At 44.7% G+C, this 23359-nt stretch overlaps 1 protein-coding gene across 1 annotated transcript in view; it reads right to left on the reverse strand.

The window, feature by feature from the left end:
• The window catches only part of wwp2 (WW domain containing E3 ubiquitin protein ligase 2), a 307842-nt gene that overhangs the window by 112096 nt on the left and 172387 nt on the right, over nucleotides 1-23359 (reverse strand). Inside the window, exons 7-8 of the mRNA XM_072517953.1 lie at nucleotides 22954-23096; nucleotides 17263-17494 (exon numbers count right to left, since the gene is read on the reverse strand). Of these exons, the coding sequence (XP_072374054.1) occupies nucleotides 17263-17494; nucleotides 22954-23096 (375 nt within the window). The remainder of the gene's footprint in view (nucleotides 1-17262; nucleotides 17495-22953; nucleotides 23097-23359) is intronic.

Here is a 23359-nt window from a genome sequence, read left to right on the forward strand (position 1 = left end):
GGCTGGAATTGAGTGCACGGAGACAGGAAGTTGTAACAATATGGTGTACATGGACTTTTAAAAGGCTAATACAGTGCTGCGCAACAGACTTGTGAGGAAAGTTAGAGCTCATGGAATAAAAGGTACAGTTGCAACATGGAGACAAAATTGGTTGAGTGACAGAAAACAGAGAGTAGAGGCGAATGGATGTTTTTTGGGCTGGAGGAAGGTTTATAATGTTCTTCACAGATCAGTGTTTGGACCCTTGATCTTCCTGATATGTATTAATGGCCTAGATCTTGGTACACAAGGCACAATTTCAATATTCGCAGATGATACAAAACTTGGAAACATTCTGAACAGTGAGGAAGGTGGTATAGAACTTCAGAAGGACAAAGACAAGTTAGTGGAATGGGCGCCCACATAGTGGATGAAGTTCAATGTAGAAAAATGTGAAGTTATTCATTTTGGTAGGAAGAACATGAAGGGACAATATAAAATAAAGGGTAAAACTCTGAAGGGGGTGCAGAAGCAGAGGTACCTGGATATATATGTGCATAAGTCATTGAGGTGATAGGTTAGGTTGACAGAGCAGTTAATAAAGCATTCAGTATCCTTTATTAATTGGGGCACAGAGTACAAGAGGAAGGAGATAATGCTGAACTTGTATAAGACACTCATTCAGCCTCAGCTGGAGTATTGCGTCCACTTCTGGGCACTGTATTTTAGGAAGGATGTGAAGGCATTGGATTCACAAGATTCACATGAATGGTTCCAGGGATGAGGAAAGTCTGTTATGAAAATAGATTGGAGAAGTTGGGACAATTTTCCATAGAAAGGGGTGTGGGGAGATTTGATAAAGGTATTCAAAATCTTGAGGGGTCTGGACAGTTTAGATAAGGAAAAACTGGTCCCACTCATGAAAGGATTGAGACAGAGAGGGAACAGTCATAATGTAATTGTCAAAAGAAACAAAAGTAACATGAGGAAAAATGTTGTCATGCAGCAAGTGATTGGAGTCTGGAATGCACTGCCTGAGAGTGTGATAAAGGCTAGGTTTAACTGAGGTATTCAAAGAGATTTAGACTGTTATTTGATAAGGAAGAATGTGCATAGTTACGGGGAGAAGACACTAGGTGAATTGCTTATTTGGAGACCTAGTGCAGACTGAACAGGCCAAATGGCCTCCTTATGCACTGTTCCAATTCTGTGATGAAGTTCGTAAAGGATAAACCAGCAACTATGAAATATGCCTTCAGGACGCGCGACAACGCAGAATCGCCAAGCAGAAACTTAAAGCCAAGTTCCGCACATATGAGTGCGGCCTCAACCGGGACCTGGGATTCATGTTGCATTACATTCATCCCCCACCATCTGGCCTGGGAAATCCTACCGACTGTCCTGGCTTGACACAATTCACACCTCTTTAACCTGGGGTTACCCCATCTCTGGATCTGTAAAGATTTAATCACCTGCTAATGCTCGCATTCCAAGCATTATCTGGCATCTTTGAATTTGTCTATATATATGTTTCTGGAACATACCTCTTCATTCACCTGAGGAAGGAGCAGCGCTCCGAAACTAGTGACATCGAAACAAACCTGTTGGACTTTAACCTGGTGTTGTAAGACTTCGTACTGTGCTCACCCCAGTCCAACGCCGGCATCTCCACATCATGAAATATATGCACAAGTTGAACTGAAATGCCAGATTTTGAGGACCATTTGCTTGAGATCAAGGGCCAGAAATGGCACAAGTTGTGGTTTGCTTTCAACATAATCAAAGCTTCTCACAAAAGGTACTATTTTTCATTGAAACCTTAGCACAAAGACTTTTCCTATGCAAAACTCCTGTGTCTAAACACCACTCTCCATTACATGGTAAGTAATCTAAAGGTAGCTTTGTAAGTACAAGAGTCAGACTAAGCATAGGGAACTATTGAAAATAGACTTCCATTTATACAGCATCTTTCACAACCTCAGGATGTCCCAAAATACTTTGCAGCCAATGAAGTATTTTGGAAGTGTAGTTGCTGTTGCAATGTTGAAAATGTGGCAGCTAACTTGGGCACAGCAAGCTCCCACAAAAAGCAATGTGATAATGACCAGACAATCTGTTTAGTAATGTCAGTTTAAGGGTAAATATTGGGCAGGACACTGGCGATAACTCCAGTTCTTCTTCAAAATAGTGCTGTGATAACTTTGATGCTTACCTGAGAGTGCAGGCTCCACTTTAATGTCTCATCCAAAAGAAGATATCTTAGCATTGCACTGGAGTGTCAGTCAAGGCTTTTGTGCTCAAGTCGCTGGAGTGGGATTAGAACCTACAATCTTCTGATTCAGAGGCAAGTGTGCTACCACCAAGCCACAGCTTTATTTTGCATTCTTTTGATATTACCTGAGGCATTTGGCCCTTACTGAATTATCTTATTAAATTTTAGGATAGGTTTCACAGTGCAGGAGGAACAGATAGAAAATACAAAATGCACAAGCTGATTTACAAGGAAAGACGATGCACAGAAAGATGGTACAGTTAAGGCACAGAAAAATCACGACTAAAAATTTATCAATTATTGTAGATCACAGCCTCCAAAAATGTTTCTAGAAAGGGGGTCAACTTATACGCCATGTGTACAATGTGAACTGAAACGTGTGTGTGTATGCAGGAAAATTAATTCTACAAGGATACTTAAAACCACTATCACGGTGCTTTAAAACTGTCAAATTCATCATGTTCGGTATCTAATGCAAAGAGTTCATCAAATTTATTGAATGATTTTGGCTATGGCACCATCATAAAGATCTAATTCTGGATCAAATTTGTCACTTTCAGTTTCACGATCAACCCTTTGCAAGAAATCATCTTCCTCTCCATCCATTGAATTTCACATTCTTTGAATGATCTTTCGAGGCTTTGTGCACTAATAGCATCCCATGATTGATAATGAACCCACACAAAACTTCAAGTGGAGCAGCATACATATTTAGGTGTTTTTCTCCATCGACCATTCATCTATTCCATTTGGCATGAATATGATCCTTGAACGGCTTGTTGAGGTACACATCCAAACGTTGAACCACAGGCATCAGATCCCCGATATAACTGAAAATGGGTGTTATTTCTTCACACGTATCTCTTGATCTATGTAGTTAAATGAGACCTGAACATGAAGCACACTACTAAGTTGCATTCCTTACACCGACCAGTGAGGATGCTTATCCACACATCATTCATCCATAATTTCACCTCATCCGTATCCTTCCAACCGCTATCATGGATATGCACAAAAGCTCCTATAGTGAACTGGATTTTCATCAGAACTGTTTTCAAACCTTTCCATTCCACAGTTTAGCTGCTGGACATATCAAAATTCATGGTCGCTTCATCCATGTTGCTGATGTGACTAAATGGGTACTCATATTTTTGCCACTGTCTGATGATAAACCGTTGGAAACTGGTAATTTTGTCATCAGGTTTTCTTTGCAGTCTCTGGGCGATCCTGGTCTTCTGTTGCAGATTGTTTCATTCAGTAAAATGGCAACACCCAGTTGCTGCTACTCTGAAATCTTTGCTGGACTCAGGATTTGATTTGGCCCATTTAAGGCTACACAATGCATTTCTGGTGACAATATAATCTGCAGATTTTGAAGATTTTTCTGTTCCAATACATACTTCTCAAGATCAGCCCAGTGGCTAGTCCATGTTCTGATGACGCAATTAGTCTTGGACATCTTCTACAGGATAGGGTCCTGTTTCCCCCCCATTATTACTCTTTTTTACAAACATCAAATTTCCTCGCTGCAGTGTTTATTTGAAGAGTTAACAACTGTTTGAACCTTTAGTTCGAAAGCGGTTTCATACTTCATTCCTTTTGCTGGAGGCCCCATTTCTGTTTGTGGCTCACACTACCATTCTCTGTTGTAGGCATGTCTTAAGCTCCCAAGCATCTTCTTTGCAACACAGTCCATATTGCAGCGTGATTCCATGTACTGACTTCCAGTTAAGCCAAGTAAAACATGTATTTCTGTGACAAAAAATTGAGGCTTACTACTAATGCGAGATAAACATTTCATAGTTGAAAGGGGAGGCTGGTGTATACACTGAGTATGTGAAAAAGCATGATTTTTGGCCCTAAGAAATTGGGTCACCTTTATATGTCAGGTCAATTTATACCGTCACAATTTACATTGGATAAATTATTTCACCTCTCAGGATCCTCACTCATGACCACTGATCTCCGATACAAGTGGCATAGCATGCATCATTAACACCAACAACCTGCATTTATATAGCAACTTTAATGTAATAAAACATCCCAAGGAACTACACAGGAGCATAATAACGATCAACAAGTTAAAAGATAAGACACCAGGCCAAGTGTCCAAAGCCTGGTCAAAAAGATACGGTTGAGATAAAAGTGGAAAGGCAGAGCGATTCAAGATGCAAATTTCGCAGCTCAGGACAAAGACGGCTGAAGATATGGCTGCCAACGATGGACATTGGAAGTGAGGATAGAGAGCCTCAAGAGCACAGAACTCAGGTTAAAGGCTGAAGTAGATTATAGAGGTAATGAGGGGTGGGGGCATACAGGGATTTGAACACAAGGATAAGAATATTAAAATTGAGGCTTTGATGGACCAGACGCCATTGTAGCTCAGTGAGCCCAGAGCTAATGAGTGAACAGAAGTTAGTGCAAGCGAGAACACAGGCAACATTTTGGATCAGCTGTACTTAATAGATTCCTTTAGTTGGATGCATCATTGAGAATCTATATAACTTCATGCTTAAAAATCTAAAATAAGAAAACTAGATGCTTCATCAGCTTTTACCGATACAAGACGAAGGTGGAAAGTTCATCAAATTAATTCACCTTTAGAAACAGTCATTGAGTCACCCAAGAAAGGATGCAAACCCATACAAAACTCACAACTGAGACTCTCAGTAAATGAAGACTAGTGCAGATTAAAATTACAGTCTACAGAGACAGAAAATAAAGAACTATTTGCGAGGCTTTATAATGGTGAAGGCAGCATCAGCTCTACAAGTGAACGAATAAAGATCCATTTGAGACTAATTGCAGAATTGAGGTTTGCAATGTCCACCAGGAAGTCGACAACCAAGGAAACAGTGAACAGCACATAAAGAAACACTGATTTTTAAACAGGGGTGATCTGTAACTATTGTGCAAGCCCTATTTTGGCTTTCGAGTATTGATTTCATAATTAAATAAACAAGTTTTGTGACTTCCGGGTGCGGCGATGACCAGCTAAGTCGCACGTTTCGGCAGCTCCCGGTGGAACGGACTTTTGGGCTCTTAATAAGAGCCCCAACGGCAATTTTAACGGCTAAAAGTACTGTGCGGTAAACCAGAAGGGAATCCCCCCTGGATACGGATGGAAAAAGGAGAAGAAAGTGGCCGGATTGCGGTGGATCCTCTAGAGCAGCGGCAAGGAAGGCAAGCAAAAACCAAGATGGCATCGGAAGGTGGCAGTTTAATATGGGGCCCTGAACAACACGAGTTTTTGAAACGCTGCGTGGAAGAGCTTAAAAAGGAGATGAAGAAGGAGCTGTTGGCCCCGATATTACAGGCGATTGAAGGGCTAAAAGATGAGCAAAAGACCCAGGAGCGGGAGCTTCGGGTCGTGAAGGCAAAGGCTGCCGAGAACGAGGACTATATACAGGGCCTGGTGGTGAAGACGGAGATGCACGAGGCACACCATAAACAATGTGTGGAAAGGCTGGAGGTGCTGGAGAATAATGCGAGGAGGAGGAATTTAAGGATTCTTGGTCTTCCTGAAGGTGCAGAAGGGGCGGACGTCGGGGCATATGTGAGCACGATGCTGCACTCGTTAATGGGAGCAGAGGCCCCGACGGGTCCGTTGGAGGTGGAGGGAGCATACCGAGTGATGGTGCGAGGACCGAGAGCAGGAGAAATTCCCAGAGCCATAGTGGTGAGATTCCTCCGTTTTAAGGACAGAGAGATGGTCCTCAGATGGGCAAAGAAAACTCGGAGCAGTAGGTGGGAGAACGCGGTGATCCGCGTATATCAAGACTGGAGTGCGGAGGTGGCGAGAAGGAGGGCGAGCGTTAATCGGGCCAAGGCGGTGCTTCATAAAAAGATTAAATTTGGAATGCTGCAGCCGGCAAGACTGTGGGTCACATATCAAGGGAAGCACCACTACTTTGAAACGGCGGATGAGGCGTGGACATTTATTGTTGAAGAGAAATTGGAATAAGCGGGTTATTAAAAAAGAACGTTTGAGACAAAGTGGTGGGGCGAATATGGGGGGAAAAAGGGGGGAGAGATGATTTTTATGTTGTTAATCCTGCGACCCGGTAACTTTTCTCTCTTCCACAGGTTGTGGGGGAGGGAGGAAGGGAGGTGGAGGAGCTGGGGGCGTAGGCCATTGGGGGCGGGGCCAAAAGGGAAGCGCGGGCTTTGTTCCCACGCTATCATAATTATGGCGGGAATAGGGAAGCAGGAAGGAGGGGGCGTCGCACGGTGCGAGCCGAGGTCACGGGGGGAAGCCGAGGTCGGCCAGAGTTTGCTGACTTCTGGGAGCAACATGGGGGGTGCAATTACGCTAGTGAGGGAGGGGGGTTAACTGGGTTGCTGCTGCTGGGGAGAAGGGGGAGCTGGTATGGGGTGGGGTGGGTGGGGCGGGAGGGCACCGCCTGGGGGGGACACAGCTGCGTGGGAACCGGGTGAGGAGCTGGATAAAAGGGGATGGCTAATCGGCAAGGGGGGGGGGGGGGGTAAAGAGCCCCCCAACCCGGCTGATCACATGGAATGTGAGAGGGCTGAACGGGCCGATAAAGAGGGCACGGGTACTCGCACACCTTAAGAAACTTAAGGCAGATGTGGTTATGTTACAGGAGACGCATTTGAAACTGATAGACCAGGTTAGACTACGCAAAGGATGGGTGGGGCAGGTGTTTCATTCGGGGCTAGATGCGAAAAACAGGGGGGTGGCTATACTAGTGGGGAAGCGGGTAAAGTTTGAGGCAAAGACCACAGTGGCGGATAGTGGGGGCAGATACGTGATGGTGAGTGGCAAATTACAGGGGGAGGCGGTGGTCTTGGTGAACGTATATGCCCCGAACTGGGATGATGCCAACTTTATGAGGCGCATGTTAGGACGTATCCCGGACCTAGAGGTGGGGAAGTTGGTAATGGGTGCAGATTTTAACACGGTGCTGGAACCAGGGCTGGACAGATCGAGGTCCAGGACTGGAAGGAGGCCGGCAGCAGCCAAGGTGCTTAAAGACTTTATGGAGCAGATGGGAGGAGTAGACCCATGGAGATTTAGCAGACCTAGGAGCAAGGAGTTTTCGTTTTTCTCCTATGTCCACAAAGTTTATTCGCGAACAGACTTTTTTGTTTTGGGAAGGGCGTTGGTCCCGAAGGTGAGGGGGACGGAGTATACGGCGATAGCTATTTCGGATTACGCTCCACACTGGGTGGACTTGGAGATAGGGGAGGAAAAAGAACGGCGTCCACCCTGGAGAATGGACATGGGACTAATGGCAGATGAGGGGGTGTGTCTAAGGGTGAGGGGGTGTATTGAAAAGTACTTGGAACTCAATGATAATGGGGAGGTTCAGGTGGGAGTGGTCTGGGAGGCGCTGAAGGCAGTGGTTAGAGGGGAGCTGATATCAATCAGGGCACATAAAGGAAAACAGGAGAGTAGGGAACGGGAGCGGTTGCTGCAAGAACTTCTGAGGGTGGACAGGCAATATGCGGAGGCACCGGAGGAGGGACTGTACAGGGAAAGGCAAAGGCTACACGTAGAATTTGATTTGCTGACAACGGGTACTGCAGAGGCACAGTGGAGGAAGGCACAGGGTGTACAGTACGAATATGGGGAGAAGGCGAGCAGGTTGCTGGCCCACCAATTGAGGAAAAGGGGAGCAGCGAGGGAAATAGGGGGAGTGAGGGATGAGGAGGGAGAGATGGAGCAGGGAGCAGAGAGAGTGAATGGAGTGTTCAAGGCATTCTATGAAAGATTATATGAAGCTCAGCCCCCAGATGGGAAGGAGAGAATGATGTGTTTTCTGGACCAGCTGGAATTTCCTAAGGTGGAGGAGCAGGAGAGGGTGGGACTGGGAGCACAGATCGAAATGGAGGAAGTAGTGAAAGGAATTAGGAGCATGCAGGCGGGGAAGGCCCCGGGACCGGATGGATTCCCAGTTGAATTTTACAGGAAATATGTGGACTTGCTCGCCCCGCTACTGATGAGAACTTTTAATGAGGCGAGGGAAAGGGGACAGCTGCCCCCGACTATGTCTGAGGCAACGATATCGCTTCTCCTAAAGAAGGAAAAAGACCCGCTGCAATGCGGATCCTATAGGCCTATTTCCCTCCTGAATGTAGACGCTAAGATTCTGGCCAAGGTAATGGCAATGAGGATAGAGGATTGTGTCCCGGGGGTGGTCCATGAGGACCAAACTGGGTTTGTGAAGGGGAGACAGCTGAATACGAATATACGGAGGCTGCTAGGGGTAATGATGATGCCCCCACCAGAGGGGGAAGCGGAGATAGTGGTGGCGATGGATGCCGAGAAAGCATTTGATAGAGTGGAGTGGGATTATTTGTGGGAGGTGTTGAGGAGATTTGGCTTTGGAGATGAGTATATTAGATGGATACAGCTGCTGTATAGGGCCCCGATGGCGAGCGTGGTCACGAATGGACAGGGGTCTGCGTATTTTCGGCTCCATAGAGGGACGAGGCAGGGATGTCCTCTGTCTCCATTATTGTTTGCACTGGCGATAGAGCCCCTGGCAATAGCATTGAGGGGTTCCAGGAAGTGGAGGGGAGTACTCAGGGGAGGAGAAGAACACCGGGTATCTCTGTATGCGGACGATTTGTTGTTGTATGTGGCGGACCCGGCGGAGGGGATGCCAGAGATAATGCGGATACTTGGGGAGTTTGGAGAATTTTCAGGATATAAACTGAACATGGGGAAAAGTGAGTTGTTTGTGGTGCATCCAGGGGAGCAGAGCAGAGAAATAGAGGGCTTACCGCTGAGGAAGGTAACAAGGGACTTTCGCTACATGGGGATCCAGATAGCCAAGAATTGGGGTACATTGCATTGGTTAAATTTAACGCGGTTGGTGGAACAGATGGAGGAGGACTTCAAGAGATGGGACATGGTATCCCTGTCACTGGCAGGGAGGGTGCAGGCGGTTAAAATGGTGGTCCTCCCGAGATTCCTCTTTGTGTTTCAGTGCCTCCCGGTGGTGATCACGAAGGCTTTTTTCAAAAGGATTGAGAAGAGAATCTTGAGTTTTGTGTGGGCCGGGAAGACGCCGAGAGTGAGGAAGGGATTTTTGCAGCGTAGTAGGGATAGGGGGGGGGCTGGCACTACCGAGCCTAAGTGAGTACTACTGGGCCGCCAATATCTCAATGGTATGTAAGTGGATGGGAGAAGAGGAGGGAGCGGCGTGGAAGAGATTGGAGAGGGCGTCCTGCAGGGGGACGAGCCTACAGGCTATGGTGACGCGCCGTTGCCGTTCTCACCGAAGAAATACACCACAAGCCCGGTGGTGGTGGCTACTCTGAAAATTTGGGGGCAGTGGAGACGGCATAGGGGAAAGACGGGAGCCTCGGTGTGGTCCCCGATAAGAAATAACCATAGGTTTGCTCCGGGGAGAATGGATGGGGGATTTGGAACATGGCAAAGAGCAGCAGTAACACAATTGAGAGATCTGTTTGTAGATGGGACGTTTGCAAGTCTGGGAGCGCTGACCGAAAAATATGGGTTGCCCCAGGGGAATGCATTCCGGCATATGCAACTGAGGGCTTTTGCGAGGCAACAGGTGAGGGAATTCCCGCAGCTCCCGACACAGGAGGTGCAGGACAGAGTGATCTCAAAGACATGGGTGGGGGACGGTAAGATATCAGACATATATAGGGAAATGAGGGACGAGGGGGAGATTATGGTAGAGGAGCTGAAAGGGAAATGGGAAGAAGAGCTGGGGGAGGAGATTGAGGAGGGGCTGTGGGCTGATGCCCTAAGTAGGGTAAACTCATCGTCCTCGTGTGCCAGGCTAAGCCTGATACAATTTAAGGTGTTACACAGGGCGCATATGACTGGAGCACGGCTCAGTAAATTTTTTGGAGTAGAGGATAGGTGTGCGAGATGCTCGAGAAGCCCAGCGAATCACACCCACATGTTCTGGTCATGTCCGGCACTACAGGGGTTTTGGGTGCGGGTGACAAAGGTTCTTTCGAAGGTGGTGGGGGTCCAGGTCGAACCAAGCTGGGGGTTGGCTATATTCGGGGTTGCAGAAGAGCCGGGAGTGCAGGAGGCGAAAGAGGCTGATGTTTTGGCCTTTGCGTCCCTAGTAGCCCGGCGCAGGATACTGTTGATGTGGAAGGAAGCCAAGCCCCCGGGTGTGGAGACCTGGATAAATGACATGGCAGGGTTTATAAAGCTGGAACGGATTAAGTTCGTCCTAAGGGGATCGTCTCAAGGGTTCACCAGGCGGTGGCAACCGTTCGTCGAATACCTCGCAGAAAGATAGAGGGAATGGAAAAGAAGAAGACAGCAGCAGCAACCCGGGGGGCGGGACCAGAAGGACTCTCAGGGATGTTAGTGTATAAGTATAATATGTATAGGTTGTTGTTATAGGTAATTGTATACTGGACGGCTGAATTGTATTTTTTGGAGGGTATTTATTTGGGACAAGGCAGTTGCCATTTAGTTTTGTTTTTTTAATTTTGATGTTGTTTATATATTATTTATTTCTTGTTTAAAAAACTGGCCATTGTTATTTATATTGTTATATTACTGTGTGAAAGATACACAATGTACTGTTATGGTTGGCCAAAAATTTTGAATAAAATATATTTTAAAAAAAAATAAACAAGTTTTGTGTCTTAATAATTTAGAATTTCCTGTCAGATGTACTGTAAGCTCCCTTTTGAACTCAACATAGCTCTAACAGTGCAGTGAATTGCTAAAAAGCCCTTACTAACACAAATACCAGTTTTACTAGATACATAACAATGATTGTTGTGCTTTCCTATTCTAACAATCTCAGACTTTATTCCCATAAAAACAATTAAAAACTTTAATTAAGGTCGATCATAAGAATTGGCTTTAAAGAGAGTTATTTTTTTCTAGTTTTAGAAAAAGAAATTGTCTGAGAAGCACTTGAAGAATGTAGTCACTAATTTGTTCTTATTACATCTTTTTCCTGTTTATAATTGATGTAATTTCTAGCTGCTGCAACACCACAATGTTCTGGTCCATTTAGCACAGTGGTACTTACTGCACTAAAGCATCCCCCATGGCTTTTTTCACTGTTTTATTGGCAGGGCCTCGGCTAACATCAATGTAGAAGAATTTCTACTAGTCTGGACTCCTCATTCTTTCTTACACTCTGACTGTGGAGAGGGAGCCACATATCACAATCATGCATTTATTTTTAAATTGTACTGCTGGTCTGTGTGAACTAAGGACAAGGGATACAATGGCAAAATGTGACCTTACAAGCCCGTAAGGTAACTGATCCAATCATCTATGATGACCATGATGCAATGTGCTGCCACAGAAACAGAATGTCACCAAAGCAGAGTGAAATGGGTGGCGGAGACGGGGCGGCACGGTGGCTGGCACTGCTCTCTCATGGCGCCGAGGACCCGGGTTCGATCCCGGCCCCGGGTCACTATGTGGAGTTTGCGCATTCTCCCCGTGGTTATGTGGATCTCACCCCCACAATCCAAACATGTGCAGGGTAGATGAATTGGCCACACTAAATTACCCTTTAATTGGAAAAAAATATTGGATACGCTCAATTTATTTTAAATAAATTTATGGCCGAGAGGAAAATTTAGTAAAAAAATTCTTCCCAGCAATCTAAAACAAGAATTAGGTTCATGTTGCTATGGCCACCAGTTGTAGGAAATATTGCAGGTGTTGTCTTTATAATAATCACTGCATAAGTGTCAACCATGGCTCAGTTGGTAGCACTCTTGCTTTAATCATAGAATTTACAGTGCAGAAGGAGGCCATTCAACCCATTGAGCCTGCACTGGCCCTTGGAAAGAGCACCCCACTTAAGCCCACATCCCTGTAACCCCACCTATCACAAGGGCAATTTAGCATGGCCAATCCACCTAATCTGCACATCTTTAGACTGTGGGAGGAAACCGGAGCACCTGGAGGAAACCCACACAGATACAGGGAGAACGTGCAGACTCCACACAGACAGTGACCCAAACGGGTGAGAAGGTTGTGAGTTCAAGCCACAATCAACGACTTGAGCACAAAATCAAGGCTCACATACTTCAGTGCAGTAGTCAGTAACTTTAAAGAGAGTGCCATCTTTCAGATGAGGCATTAAAACAAGTGTCACCCGCACAGGTGATGTAAAATATCCTATGGCATTATTATTTTATTTATTTATTTTTACATTTAGAGTACCCAATTCATTTTTTCCAATTAAGGGGCAATTTAGCGTGTTCAATCGACCTACTTTGCACATCTTTGGGTTGTGGGGGCGAAACCCACGCAAACACGGGGAGAATGTGCAAACTCCACACGGACAGTAACCCGGAGCCGGGATCGAACCTGGGACCTATGCGCCGTGAGACTGCAGTGCTACCACTGCGCCACCGTGCTGCCCTTCCTGTGGCATAATTTTTAAGAAGAGCGGGAGAGTTATCTCTGGTGTTCTGGCCAATATTTATCAATATCAATCAACATTACTAAAACAAATTATTTGGTTATAATCACACTATTGTTTGTGGGCGCTTGCAGTCTGCAAGGTAATGTAGGTTCCCTACTTTACAATAGTGTCTACACTTCAAACATACTTTACTGGCTGAAAAGCGCTTTGGGATGCTCTATGGATGAGTCTAAATGCAAGTCTGTATTTCTTTTTTCTGACGTGAAGTATTCAACCGTCAGAAAACACTCTTTCAAGCCAAAACAAGTAAAGCTTTCCCCTTTGAAGGTAGTCTTCTCCAAATTATTAGTTGGGATTTGTGGTTGACTCTTTAATGCCCTCTGAAATGGCCTAGCAAGCCACTCAGTTGTATTCAACCGGTACGAAAACACAAAAAAGGGACCTACACCTCAGGGACTGCAGCAGTTCAAGAAGGCAGCTGACCACCACCTTCTGAAAGGCAACTCTTGATGGGCAATAAGCGCTGGCCTAACCAGCGATGCCCGCATCCCGTAAATTAATGTTTTTAAAAATTTGATATCAATACCAGATTTTAGTCCCGCTATGCTCATGTTTGTAAAGCTTGATAAAACTATGAATTTAGTATGAGAATCTGGGGACTTTATTCTGCGAGCGAATTGGTTCGTGTCAAGTGAAATGTTACAATTTTATCGAAATTATGGTAGCCCTTCAACTGGATCTACCAATTGAATCTCATTTTACTGTCCTTTCACTGGAACCTTTCACATTCTTCCTTTCAAACACTTAGTAACACTTAAATGGATGCTATAGTATTTGGCTGAAAAGGCACTTGTTGTAATAATTGTAAGTTCTCTGTACCGAAAGAAACATTCTAACCTATTTAAAAAAAAAAAAATTTAGAGTACCCAATTCTTTTTTTTTTCTAATTAAGGGGCAATTTAGCATGGCCAATCCATCTACCCTGCACATCTGTGGGTTGTGGGGGTGAGACCCACGAAGACATGGGGAGAATGTGCAAACTCCACAAGGGCAGTGACCCAGGGCCGGGATCGAACCCGGGTCCTCAGCGCCGTGAGGCTGTGGGTATCAGTGTCCAAAGGGGTTTCAGAGTGGCACATCAGCGCAGCAATCTGTCCTCCAAAATATTACGAGAGCTGTTGAGGCACTGAGGGTGAGTGGCAGTAGCTCCATGGAACAGGAGCATGTCATCTTCTCTCAGAAAGACACCGTTCCTCCTCCCAAAGCCCACACTATGCCAGTCACTGCAGCTGAGGTCAAACTGATGTTTTATAAAGGTTTAGCATAACTACCTCCTTTTGTATGCCTCGACTTAAAAGCTGAGGATTATGTGCCATTTTAACAGCTTTCTCGACTTGTCCTGTTATCTTCAAAAACTTGTCTACATTCATCGCCAGGTCTCTCTATTCCTGAAGCCCTTTTCAGATTGTACCATTTTATTAATATTATTAAACAACCTAGGTTAAGGTATCCAGACTGTTTGCCTGCTATAGCTGTAATTAAGCCATAAAAGGTGAGGTCATGATTCATTCCAACAACTTGCTTGGTTACAGATCAAGGGCTAATGGGATATTGGCATGATTGCTGGAGATTCCCTGGAGAATAGGTCATTTATGAGGGGTTGTATTTAGTCCTAGCTAGGGCGGCACGGTGGCACAGTGTTTAGCACTGCTGCCTACGATGCTGAGGACCCGGGATTGATCCTCGCCCTGGGTCACTGTCTGTGTGGAGTTTGCAGGGCAGAAACATCAAGTACTTCTCAGAGGCAGCACGGTAGCATAGTGGTTAGCACTGTGGCTTCACAGCTCCAGGGTCCCAGGTTCAATTCCGGCTTGTCTGTGCGGAGTCTGCACGTTCTCCCCGTGTGTGCGTGGGTTTCCTCCGGGTGCTCCGGTTTCCTCCCACAGTCCAAAGATATGCAGGTTGGGTGGATTGGCCATGATAAATTGCCCTTAGTGTCCAAAATTGCCCTTAGTGTTGGGTGGGGTTGGGTGGGGTTACTGGGTTATGGGGATAGGGTGGAGGTGTTGACCTTGGGTAGGGTGCTCTTTCCAAGAGCCGGTGCAACTCGATGGGCCGAATGGCTTCCTTCTGCACTGTAAATTTTATGTAAATTCTACGTAAATTCAATGTAAGATGTGCTATTAGATAATTTGGGGATTCTGAATTCTCCCTCTGTGTACCCAAACAGGCGCTGCAATGTGGCGACTAGGGGCTTTTCGCAGTAACTTGGATTTGGATTTTGTTTATTGTCACGTGTACCGAGGTACAGTGAAAAGTATTTTTCTGCGAGCAGCTCAACAGATCATTAAGTACATGAAAAGAAAAGGAAATGAAAAAAAATACATAATAGGGCAACACAAGTTGCACAATATAACTACATAAACACCGGCATCGGGTGAAGCATACAGGGGTGTAGTGTTAATGAGGTCAGTCCATAAGAGGGTCATTTAGGAGTCTGGTAACAGCGGGGAAAAGCTGTTTTTGAGTCTGTTCGTGCGTGTTCTCAGACTTTTGTATCTCCTGCCTGATGGAAGAAATTGGAAGAGTGAGTAAGTAAGCCGGGTGGGAGGGGTCTTTGATTATGCTGCCCGCTTTCCCAGGCAGTGGGAGGTGTAGATGGAGACAATGGATGGGAGGCAGGTTCGTGTGATGGACTGGGCTGTGTTCATTACTCATTACAGTGTTAATGTAAGCGTACTTGTGACAATAAAAATTATTATTTTCCCTGTGCCTGCGTGATTTTCACCCCGACAACCCAAAGATGTGCAGGGTAGGTGGATTGGCCATACTAAATTGCTCTTTAACTGAAAGAAAACAATTGGGTACTCTACATTTATAAAGGATTTAGTCCTAGCTAAGCAGGTCATGTGACTTCTCAGTGGGATATAGATGATGTAATTAATGAGTGGAGCCAGGTCTATCTGTAGTTTTGCAGTTTGCCATAGGATTTGAGTTTGACAAGACAGAAGGATTATGTTGAACAGCAGTTTTTCCAAATGCTGCTAGGTTGAGTAGGAGTGTACTGAATCTGCTCCTTAAAGCGTCTCTCTCTCTCCAAATGTCTCCACACAACTAACCACATAATCTATCTGTTAACTTTATTAAGAAGTGGCATTTGAACTGTATTGGGTTGCTTAATTGGAGTTAATAGCAGGTATAGATAGTACTTTGAGGTTTCTCCTCGTGTTTAAGAACTGTTTAACTGATAATCGCAACTCCATTTTCTTTGATGTTAATTTGGTTAATTCTGTGTTTAAATTAAAGTTTGTTTTAGCATAAAAGATACCTATTGTTCAGAGTCATAACTCCTGGGGTGAAGTATCCTTTACTCAGTTTTACAAATTTGACAAAATTATTTGGGGTTCTTGTCCAGTATCCTAACAAATATTTGGGTCTGATCCGGTATCCTGACATCAGCCTCCATATGATGATCTCCTATATGGTCCCGATTTGGCCCCACATTGCTTTTTTAAAATAAATTTAGAGTACCCAATTATTTTTTTCAAATGAAGGGGCAATTTAGCATGGCCAATCCACCTACCCTGAGGGTCTTTTGGGTTTTGTGGTGAGGCCCACAACGTGCAAACTCCACATGGACAGTGACCCGGGGCAGTGATTGAATCCGGTCCTCGGCACAGTGAGGCAGCAGTGCTAAACACTGCGCCACCGTGCCGCCCTGGCCCCACACTTCTTTGGACCACCTTTTTACCATTTATGTGCTCACAAACTACCTCTCCACATTTCCAGCCAAAGGGAGCTCTTTAAATTTAGTGAATAACAGAGGGAACAATATTGGGTTGAAAAGGTAAGATAATTTCCTCTCTGGAATATTACTGGTAATACTTTAAGGAACTTATACGGATGAATGTTTTACATCTGTAAATATATACTTGGTATCAGTCAAAGATCCTGGCCAGAATTATACGTCCCCGCCCGTCTGCTGGGATGTTTCATTGCCGCTGAAGTAAACAGGAATTTAAATGGCTCCTTGCATCCACTGGTGGGAGACACACCGGTGGGACTCTGGCCCACAAAGCTGTTGTATTGTTTGAAAAACCTAACTTGTTCACTGATATTCTTCAGGGAAAGAGACCTGAATCCTTATCCAGTCTGGTTTATAGGTGACTCTAATCCCACATCAATGTGGTTGACTCTTAACTGTTCTCTGAAGTGGCTCAGCAAATCACCCAGTTTTATCAAACTCTTAAACAGGAGCAGTTTGAGAAAACCATGACTACCATCTCAGAGCAACCAATGATGGATAATAAATTATGGCCTCACACGCGAAGCCCAGGTCCTGACACTCAATTTTACAAAATTCTACTGCATTAAAAAGAAATGAAGTACCAAAGTGAACAGACTGTTTACTCAGGAGGAGCTGCTCTGTCACAGTACAATGCAGTATTCACCATCTAACTGGTTAAAATTCCTCATATCCTCTGAGTAATACTGTAGTACTTTTATCACCCATTGGCTAAGTATAACATGACTGCTGACATTTTTCCATTCACCGACCAAACCTATTAATAGACAGGTTGTTTATTTCCCAGTGAATGGTAAAGTGTGAAAGCTGGCTGAATAAAAAAAACTTTCCGACATCCTTACCCAGTAGGCAGTGCTTCCAGGTTTGGGGCTAAAGTCTGAGACGGTTCTGTCAAAGCAGGAGCTGCTTCTGATGTCTCTCCGACCGCAGGTGAACTGACAGGACTTGCAGTATCAGTGGTCGAAGGGCTGGTGCCTGAGGCTGATGGAAGTGTTACATCGGGTGGAGTGGCAGGGCTTAAACCATTACTCCAGTTTTCACTGTCACTTTCATTTGAAGCAGTCTCTCCATTTGCTGAAATTGCATGAAAATAAACTCACATTGGATGATTATTCAAATAAAACCTGAGCATTACCACCAACAGTTCAGTCTATAATAAAAGGGGCAAATGGTGGTTATATCACTGGACCAGGCTAATGCTCTCAGGACATAGGTTCAAATCCCACCAGGGGAGCTGGTGGAATTTGAATTCAACTAAGAAATCTGGAATTGAAAGCTAGTCTCAGCAATGCTGAGCGTAGGCCAAGGTAATGGCAATGAGAATAGAGGAATGTGTCCCGGGGGTGGTTCATGAGGACCAAACTGGGTTTGTGAAGGGGAGACAGCTGAACACGAACATACGGAGGTTGTTAGGGGTAATGATGATGGCCCCACCAGAGGGTGAAACGGAGATAGTAGTGGCGATGGATGCCGAGAAAGCATTTGATAGAGTGGAGTGGGATTATCTGTGGGAGGTGTTGAGGAGATTTGGGTTCGGAGAGGGGTATGTTAGATGGGTGCAGCTGTTGTATAGGGCCCCAGTGGCGAGTGTGGTCACGAATGGACGGGGATCGGCATATTTTCGGCTCCATAGAGGGACAAGGCAGGGATGTCCTCTGTCCCCATTACTGTTTGCACTGGCGATTGAGCCCCTGGCGATAGCGCTGAGAGGTTCCAAGGGATGGAGGGGAATACTTAGGGGAGGAGAAGAACACCGGGTATCTTTATATGCGGATGATCTGCTACTATATGTGGCGGATCCAGCGGAGGGGATGCCAGAAATAATGCGGATACTTGGGGAGTTTGGGGATTTTTCAGGGTATAAATTGAACATGGGAAAGAGTGAGCTGTTTGTGGTGCATCCAGGGGAGCAGAGTAGAGAAATAGAAGACCTACCGTTGAGGAAGGTAACAAGAGACTTTCGTTACCTGGGGATCCAGATAGCTAAGAATTGGGGCACATTGCACAGGCTAAATTTGACGCGGTTGGTGGAACAGATGGAGGAAGATTTCAAGAGATGGGATATGGTAGCATTGTCAATGGCAGGGAGGGTGCAGGCAGTTAAGATGGTGGTCCTCCCGAGATTCCTTTTTGTGTTTCAGTGTCTCCCGGTGGTGATCACGAAGGATTTTTTCAAAAGGATAGAAAAGAGTATTATGGGTTTTGTTTGGGCCGGGAAGACTCCGAGAGTGAGGAAGGGATTCTTACAGCGTAGTAGGGATAGGGGGGGGCTGGCACTACCGAGCCTAAGTGAGTATTATTGGGCCGCTAATATTTCAATGGTGAGTAAGTGGATGGGAGAGGAGGAAGGAGCGGCGTGGAAGAGATTAGAGAGGGCGTCCTGTAGGGGGACCAGCCTGCAGGCTATGGTGACAGCCCCATTGCCGTTCTCACCAAGGAACTATACCACGAGTCCGGTGGTGGTAGCTACACTGAAGATTTGGGGACAGTGGAGACGACATAGGGGAAAGACCGGAGCACTGGGGGGGTCCCCGATAAGAAACAACCATAGGTTTGCCCCGGGGGGAATGGATGGGGGATATGGAATGTGGCAAAGAGCAGGTATAACGCAATTGAAAGATCTATTTGTGGATGGGAAGTTTGCGAGTCTGGGAGCGCTGACCGAGAAATATGGGTTGCCCCAAGGGAATGCATTCAGGTACATGCAATTGAGGGCTTTTGCGAGGCAGCAGGTGAGGGAATTCCCGCAGCTCCCGACACAAGAGGTGCAGGACAGAGTCATCTCAAAGAAATGGGTGGGGGACGGTAAGGTGTCGGATATATATAGGGAAATGAGAGACGAAGGGGAGACTATGATGGACGAACTAAAAGGGAAATGGGAAGAAGAGCTAGGGGAGGAGATTGAGGAGGGGATGTGGGCAGATGCCCTAAACAGGGTAAACTCGTCGTCCTCGTGCGCCAGGCTAAGCCTGATTCAGTTTAAGGTATTACACAGGGCACATATGACTGGAACACGGCTCAGTAAATTTTTTGGGGTGGAGGATAGGTGTGCGAGGTGCTCGAGAAGCCCAGCGAATCATACCCATATGTTTTGGTCATGCCCGGCACTACAGGGGTTTTGGATGGGGGTGACAAAGGTGCTTTCGAAAGTAGTAGGAGTCCGGGTCGAACCAAGCTGGGGGTTGGCTATATTTGGGGTTGCACAAGAGCCGGGAGTGCAGGAGGCGAAAGAGGCCGATGTTTTGGCCTTTGCGTCCCTAGTAGCCCGGCGCAGAATATTGCTAATGTGGAAAGAAGCCAAGCCCCCGGGGGTGGAGACCTGGATAAATGATATGGCGGGGTTCATAAAGTTAGAGCGGATTAAGTTCGTCCTAAGGGGGTCGGCTCAAGGGTTTACTAGGCGGTGGCAACCGTTCGTCGAATATCTTGCGGAAAGATAGATAGGGGAGAACAAAGAAGGCAGCAGCAGCGGCCCAGGACTTGGGGGGGGGGGGGGGGGAGGGATGGGGGGGGGTGTGGCCTGAGACAAGGCAGTTGCCAATTAGGGCTAGTTTTTATTTTTTGTTATTTAATATTTATTTATTTGTTGTTGTTTTTGTTTAAATTTAAAAAAGGTCATTATTATCTGTATTGTTACAATGTTGTGTAAAGGATGCACAATGTACTGTGTTGGTTGACCAAAAATTTTCAATAAAATATTATTTAAAAAAAAAAGCAATGCTGACCGTAAAACTTTCATTGATTGTTGTAAACACACATTTGGTTCACTAATTCTGCCATCCTCAAGGCCTACATGTGACTCCAGACCCACAGCAATGATTCTTAACTGCCCTATGAAATGGCCTAGCAAATCACTCAGTTCAAGGGCCATTAGAGCTGGACTTGCCAGTGACACCCACACCCCATTAAAGAAAGAAAAACCTGCAGTGCATAAATGATGCTGTTTAATCACTCGAGATAATTAAAGCGATGTTACTTGAAGCAGCAAGTGTTAAGTTCAGCATTGTTAAGATTTATTTATTAATTACTCCTTCCTACCATCATTAGTAAAAATAAAAAATTTCACTATGATATTAATATCAGTTTTGATATGGCAACAAAAAGCAACAATGCACTTTGAAAAAAATGAGTTTGAAGCTCCCCTGTTGAATAACAAATTTTTCCAAAAATAAATGTTGCTGGTTATTCACGGTACTTTTGCAACCATTCATTCATATAATCTAAGGTGCAATCCTCTTCTAACATTTAGATTCCTGTTATTTTAAGTACTACTTTTGGCTTGCTTCTATGTACTTTAATAAATAAAAAGCAAATTTGATCGGAGTTCAGAATTTTAAACCCCAGTATAATTGGTATTGAGAGATGATTAAGAAAATCTACCTGAAATAGTTAAAACATAATTGGACAAGTACTCAAGACCTCAAGTCTAAACAGATTGGGCAGCACAGTGGCTAGCACTCTGCCTCACGGCACCGAGGTCCCAGGTTTAACCCCAGCTCAGGGTCACTGTCCATGTGGAGTTTGCACATTCTCCCCGTGTTTGCGTGGGTTTTGCCCCCACAACCCAAAGATGTGCAGGGTAGGTGGATTTGCCATGCTAAATTGCCCCTTAATTGGAAAAAATGAATTGGGTACTCTAAATGTATATATAAAAAAGAAGAGAAAAAAAGTCTAAACTGATTTTATGAGGCAGACTAGCATCAAATTATAAACATGTAAGTGCATTAGTGGTTACCAACAAGGTTCATACAGTTCAGGTCAATTCCAATATTGTTAATAGTCTTTCTCTTTTACATAAAGTCCACTGCTCTATTTCCAGATGGGGCTGATCCCCAACAAGGCTCCTTTCCAAAAATACCTGCTTGTAAGATGGTAGACAAAATCTAATACCCCATTCTGACTTACTGAATCGACAATACAGAAGTTCATGGCTTCAAATGTGGTTTCGAGGAAATGCATTTTTGAAAGAAAACAAAAACTTTTCATAAACAGCCCTGATCAAATCTGGTTAAAAAAAAAAATCAAATGCTTTGAGACCGTTAATGAAAATAAAACCATTGGACATAAAGTTGAACAACATTGGTTTCACCAGCACCCATGGATCTACAATATGCTTGATTAAAGTTTAATTATGTATTTTAAACTTGAACTATATTATTAAAGTGAAGAACACGTGGGATGTTCTCAATTCTGAAAAGTGTCATTGTCTAATGAGAATCAGCTCACACAGATTTGGTCAAAATGGGATAAACTATTTTTTCAGTTGCATTTAGTTGGTAAGTTAGTGGTAACAAGACAGTTGCACATTACCTCTCATCTCCTCTCCTTAAAAAACTAATTGGTTGTTGTTTTCCAAATGGGCTTCCCATGTTCCACCCAAAATGATATTCTAGTAAATAACAATGGATATCCATAGCCTCAAAAAGAGCATTCAACAAAATGCATAAGTTTCCTTCCTTTGATTATTCGAAACAAAAAACTTTCTGGAAGGGAAGACCGGAAAAGAAAGGGCCTGGGGTGAGCAGAGGTGGACTGGAACAAGGAACTTTCTGGATTTACTTTCAGAGCCCATCCAAAACTAGTTTCAGGAACAAATCTTCAGAAATTCCGCAAATATGGAAAGGATACTGCCGAATGCATTGGGTGGATGTTGTTCCAAGAAAAATAATAAATGTATTTAGTGGGTAAGGCATTAAATTAACCAAAGGTAAACAGCTTAAAAATTTGGTCATAAAAAAAAAATACCAGTTTACCGGTAAGAAAGCTGTTCTGCCTTCAAGAAAGATTTCAAGAATAAACCATGAACAACGGGCTGCAAAGTACAAACCAGTGAGTTTCAAGTCAGTGTTATTGGAGAAAATTCTATTGGAGAAAATTCTGAAGGGGAAAATCTATCTCCACACTTGGAGAGACAAGGTTTGATCAGGGATTGGTAATTTGACACGGCGAATTCAAAATTGCTTTGTTGGAGGAGACAGAAGGTGAGGACAGAAGGTTGCTTTAGAAGAAGAGGGTGTCTGATGCGATAAGGATGTTGCCTGGGATGAAATATTTAAGTTATTAAGAGAGGTTGGGTAGGCTTGGGTTATTTTCGTTGGAGCAGAAAAGACGGAGGGGTGACCTTACCAAGGTGTACAAGATTTTGAGGGGCTAGGGTAGGGTGGATAGGGAGTAGCTGTTCCCCTTAGTTGAAGGTCAGTCACGAGGGCACACATGTTCAAGGTGAGGGGCAGGAGGTTTAGGGAGGGATGTGAGGAAAAACCTTCTTATCCAGAGGGTGTGGTGACGGTCTGCAATGCACTGCTGGGAGGGTGGTAGAGGCGTGTTGCCTCACGTGGCAGATCATAACATTCAAGGATATGGGCAAAGTGCTGGCAAATGGGATTCGGTAGTTCGATCAAGTGTTTTTCATATGTCGATGCAGATTCGATGGGCTGAAGGGCCTCTTCTGCACTGTGTGATTCTATGAATTGGGAAAGTTACCAGCACTGTCTACCTAAGATTAAAACTCAATTAAACGTTATAGTACTTGCCTATTCCACTAGATATTACTGAGTGTGAAGGTATCCTGGATGCATGTTTCTGTTTACTCTGAACACCATCCAGCACCCCATTCGCTGTGTTCTCTTCATTAATGACAGGCCCTTGCACAGCACAACCAATCTGTCCCTGTGATCTGAGGAGAAAAACAGAAGACAATTAAATTCCATGAATGGCTTTCTAAGTTCTTTAATTTGTCACTTTCCTCAGACTAATATTGTGAAGTCTACAAACAAACAAAAAGTTTAATGATGGAGTATACTTTTCTCTTCTTCTAAGATGCAGCACTCTGCCAATTGTCAATGTGAGGACCTGCACAACAGTAGATTCTCCTTCATTTGGTGAGCAAAATGAGCAACACTCAATTGTCACCAGATATGCAAGGGTAGAACTTACAAT

This window comes from Scyliorhinus torazame, chromosome 10 (assembly GCF_047496885.1).
Source record: "Scyliorhinus torazame isolate Kashiwa2021f chromosome 10, sScyTor2.1, whole genome shotgun sequence".
NCBI lineage: Eukaryota > Metazoa > Chordata > Chondrichthyes > Carcharhiniformes > Scyliorhinidae > Scyliorhinus > Scyliorhinus torazame.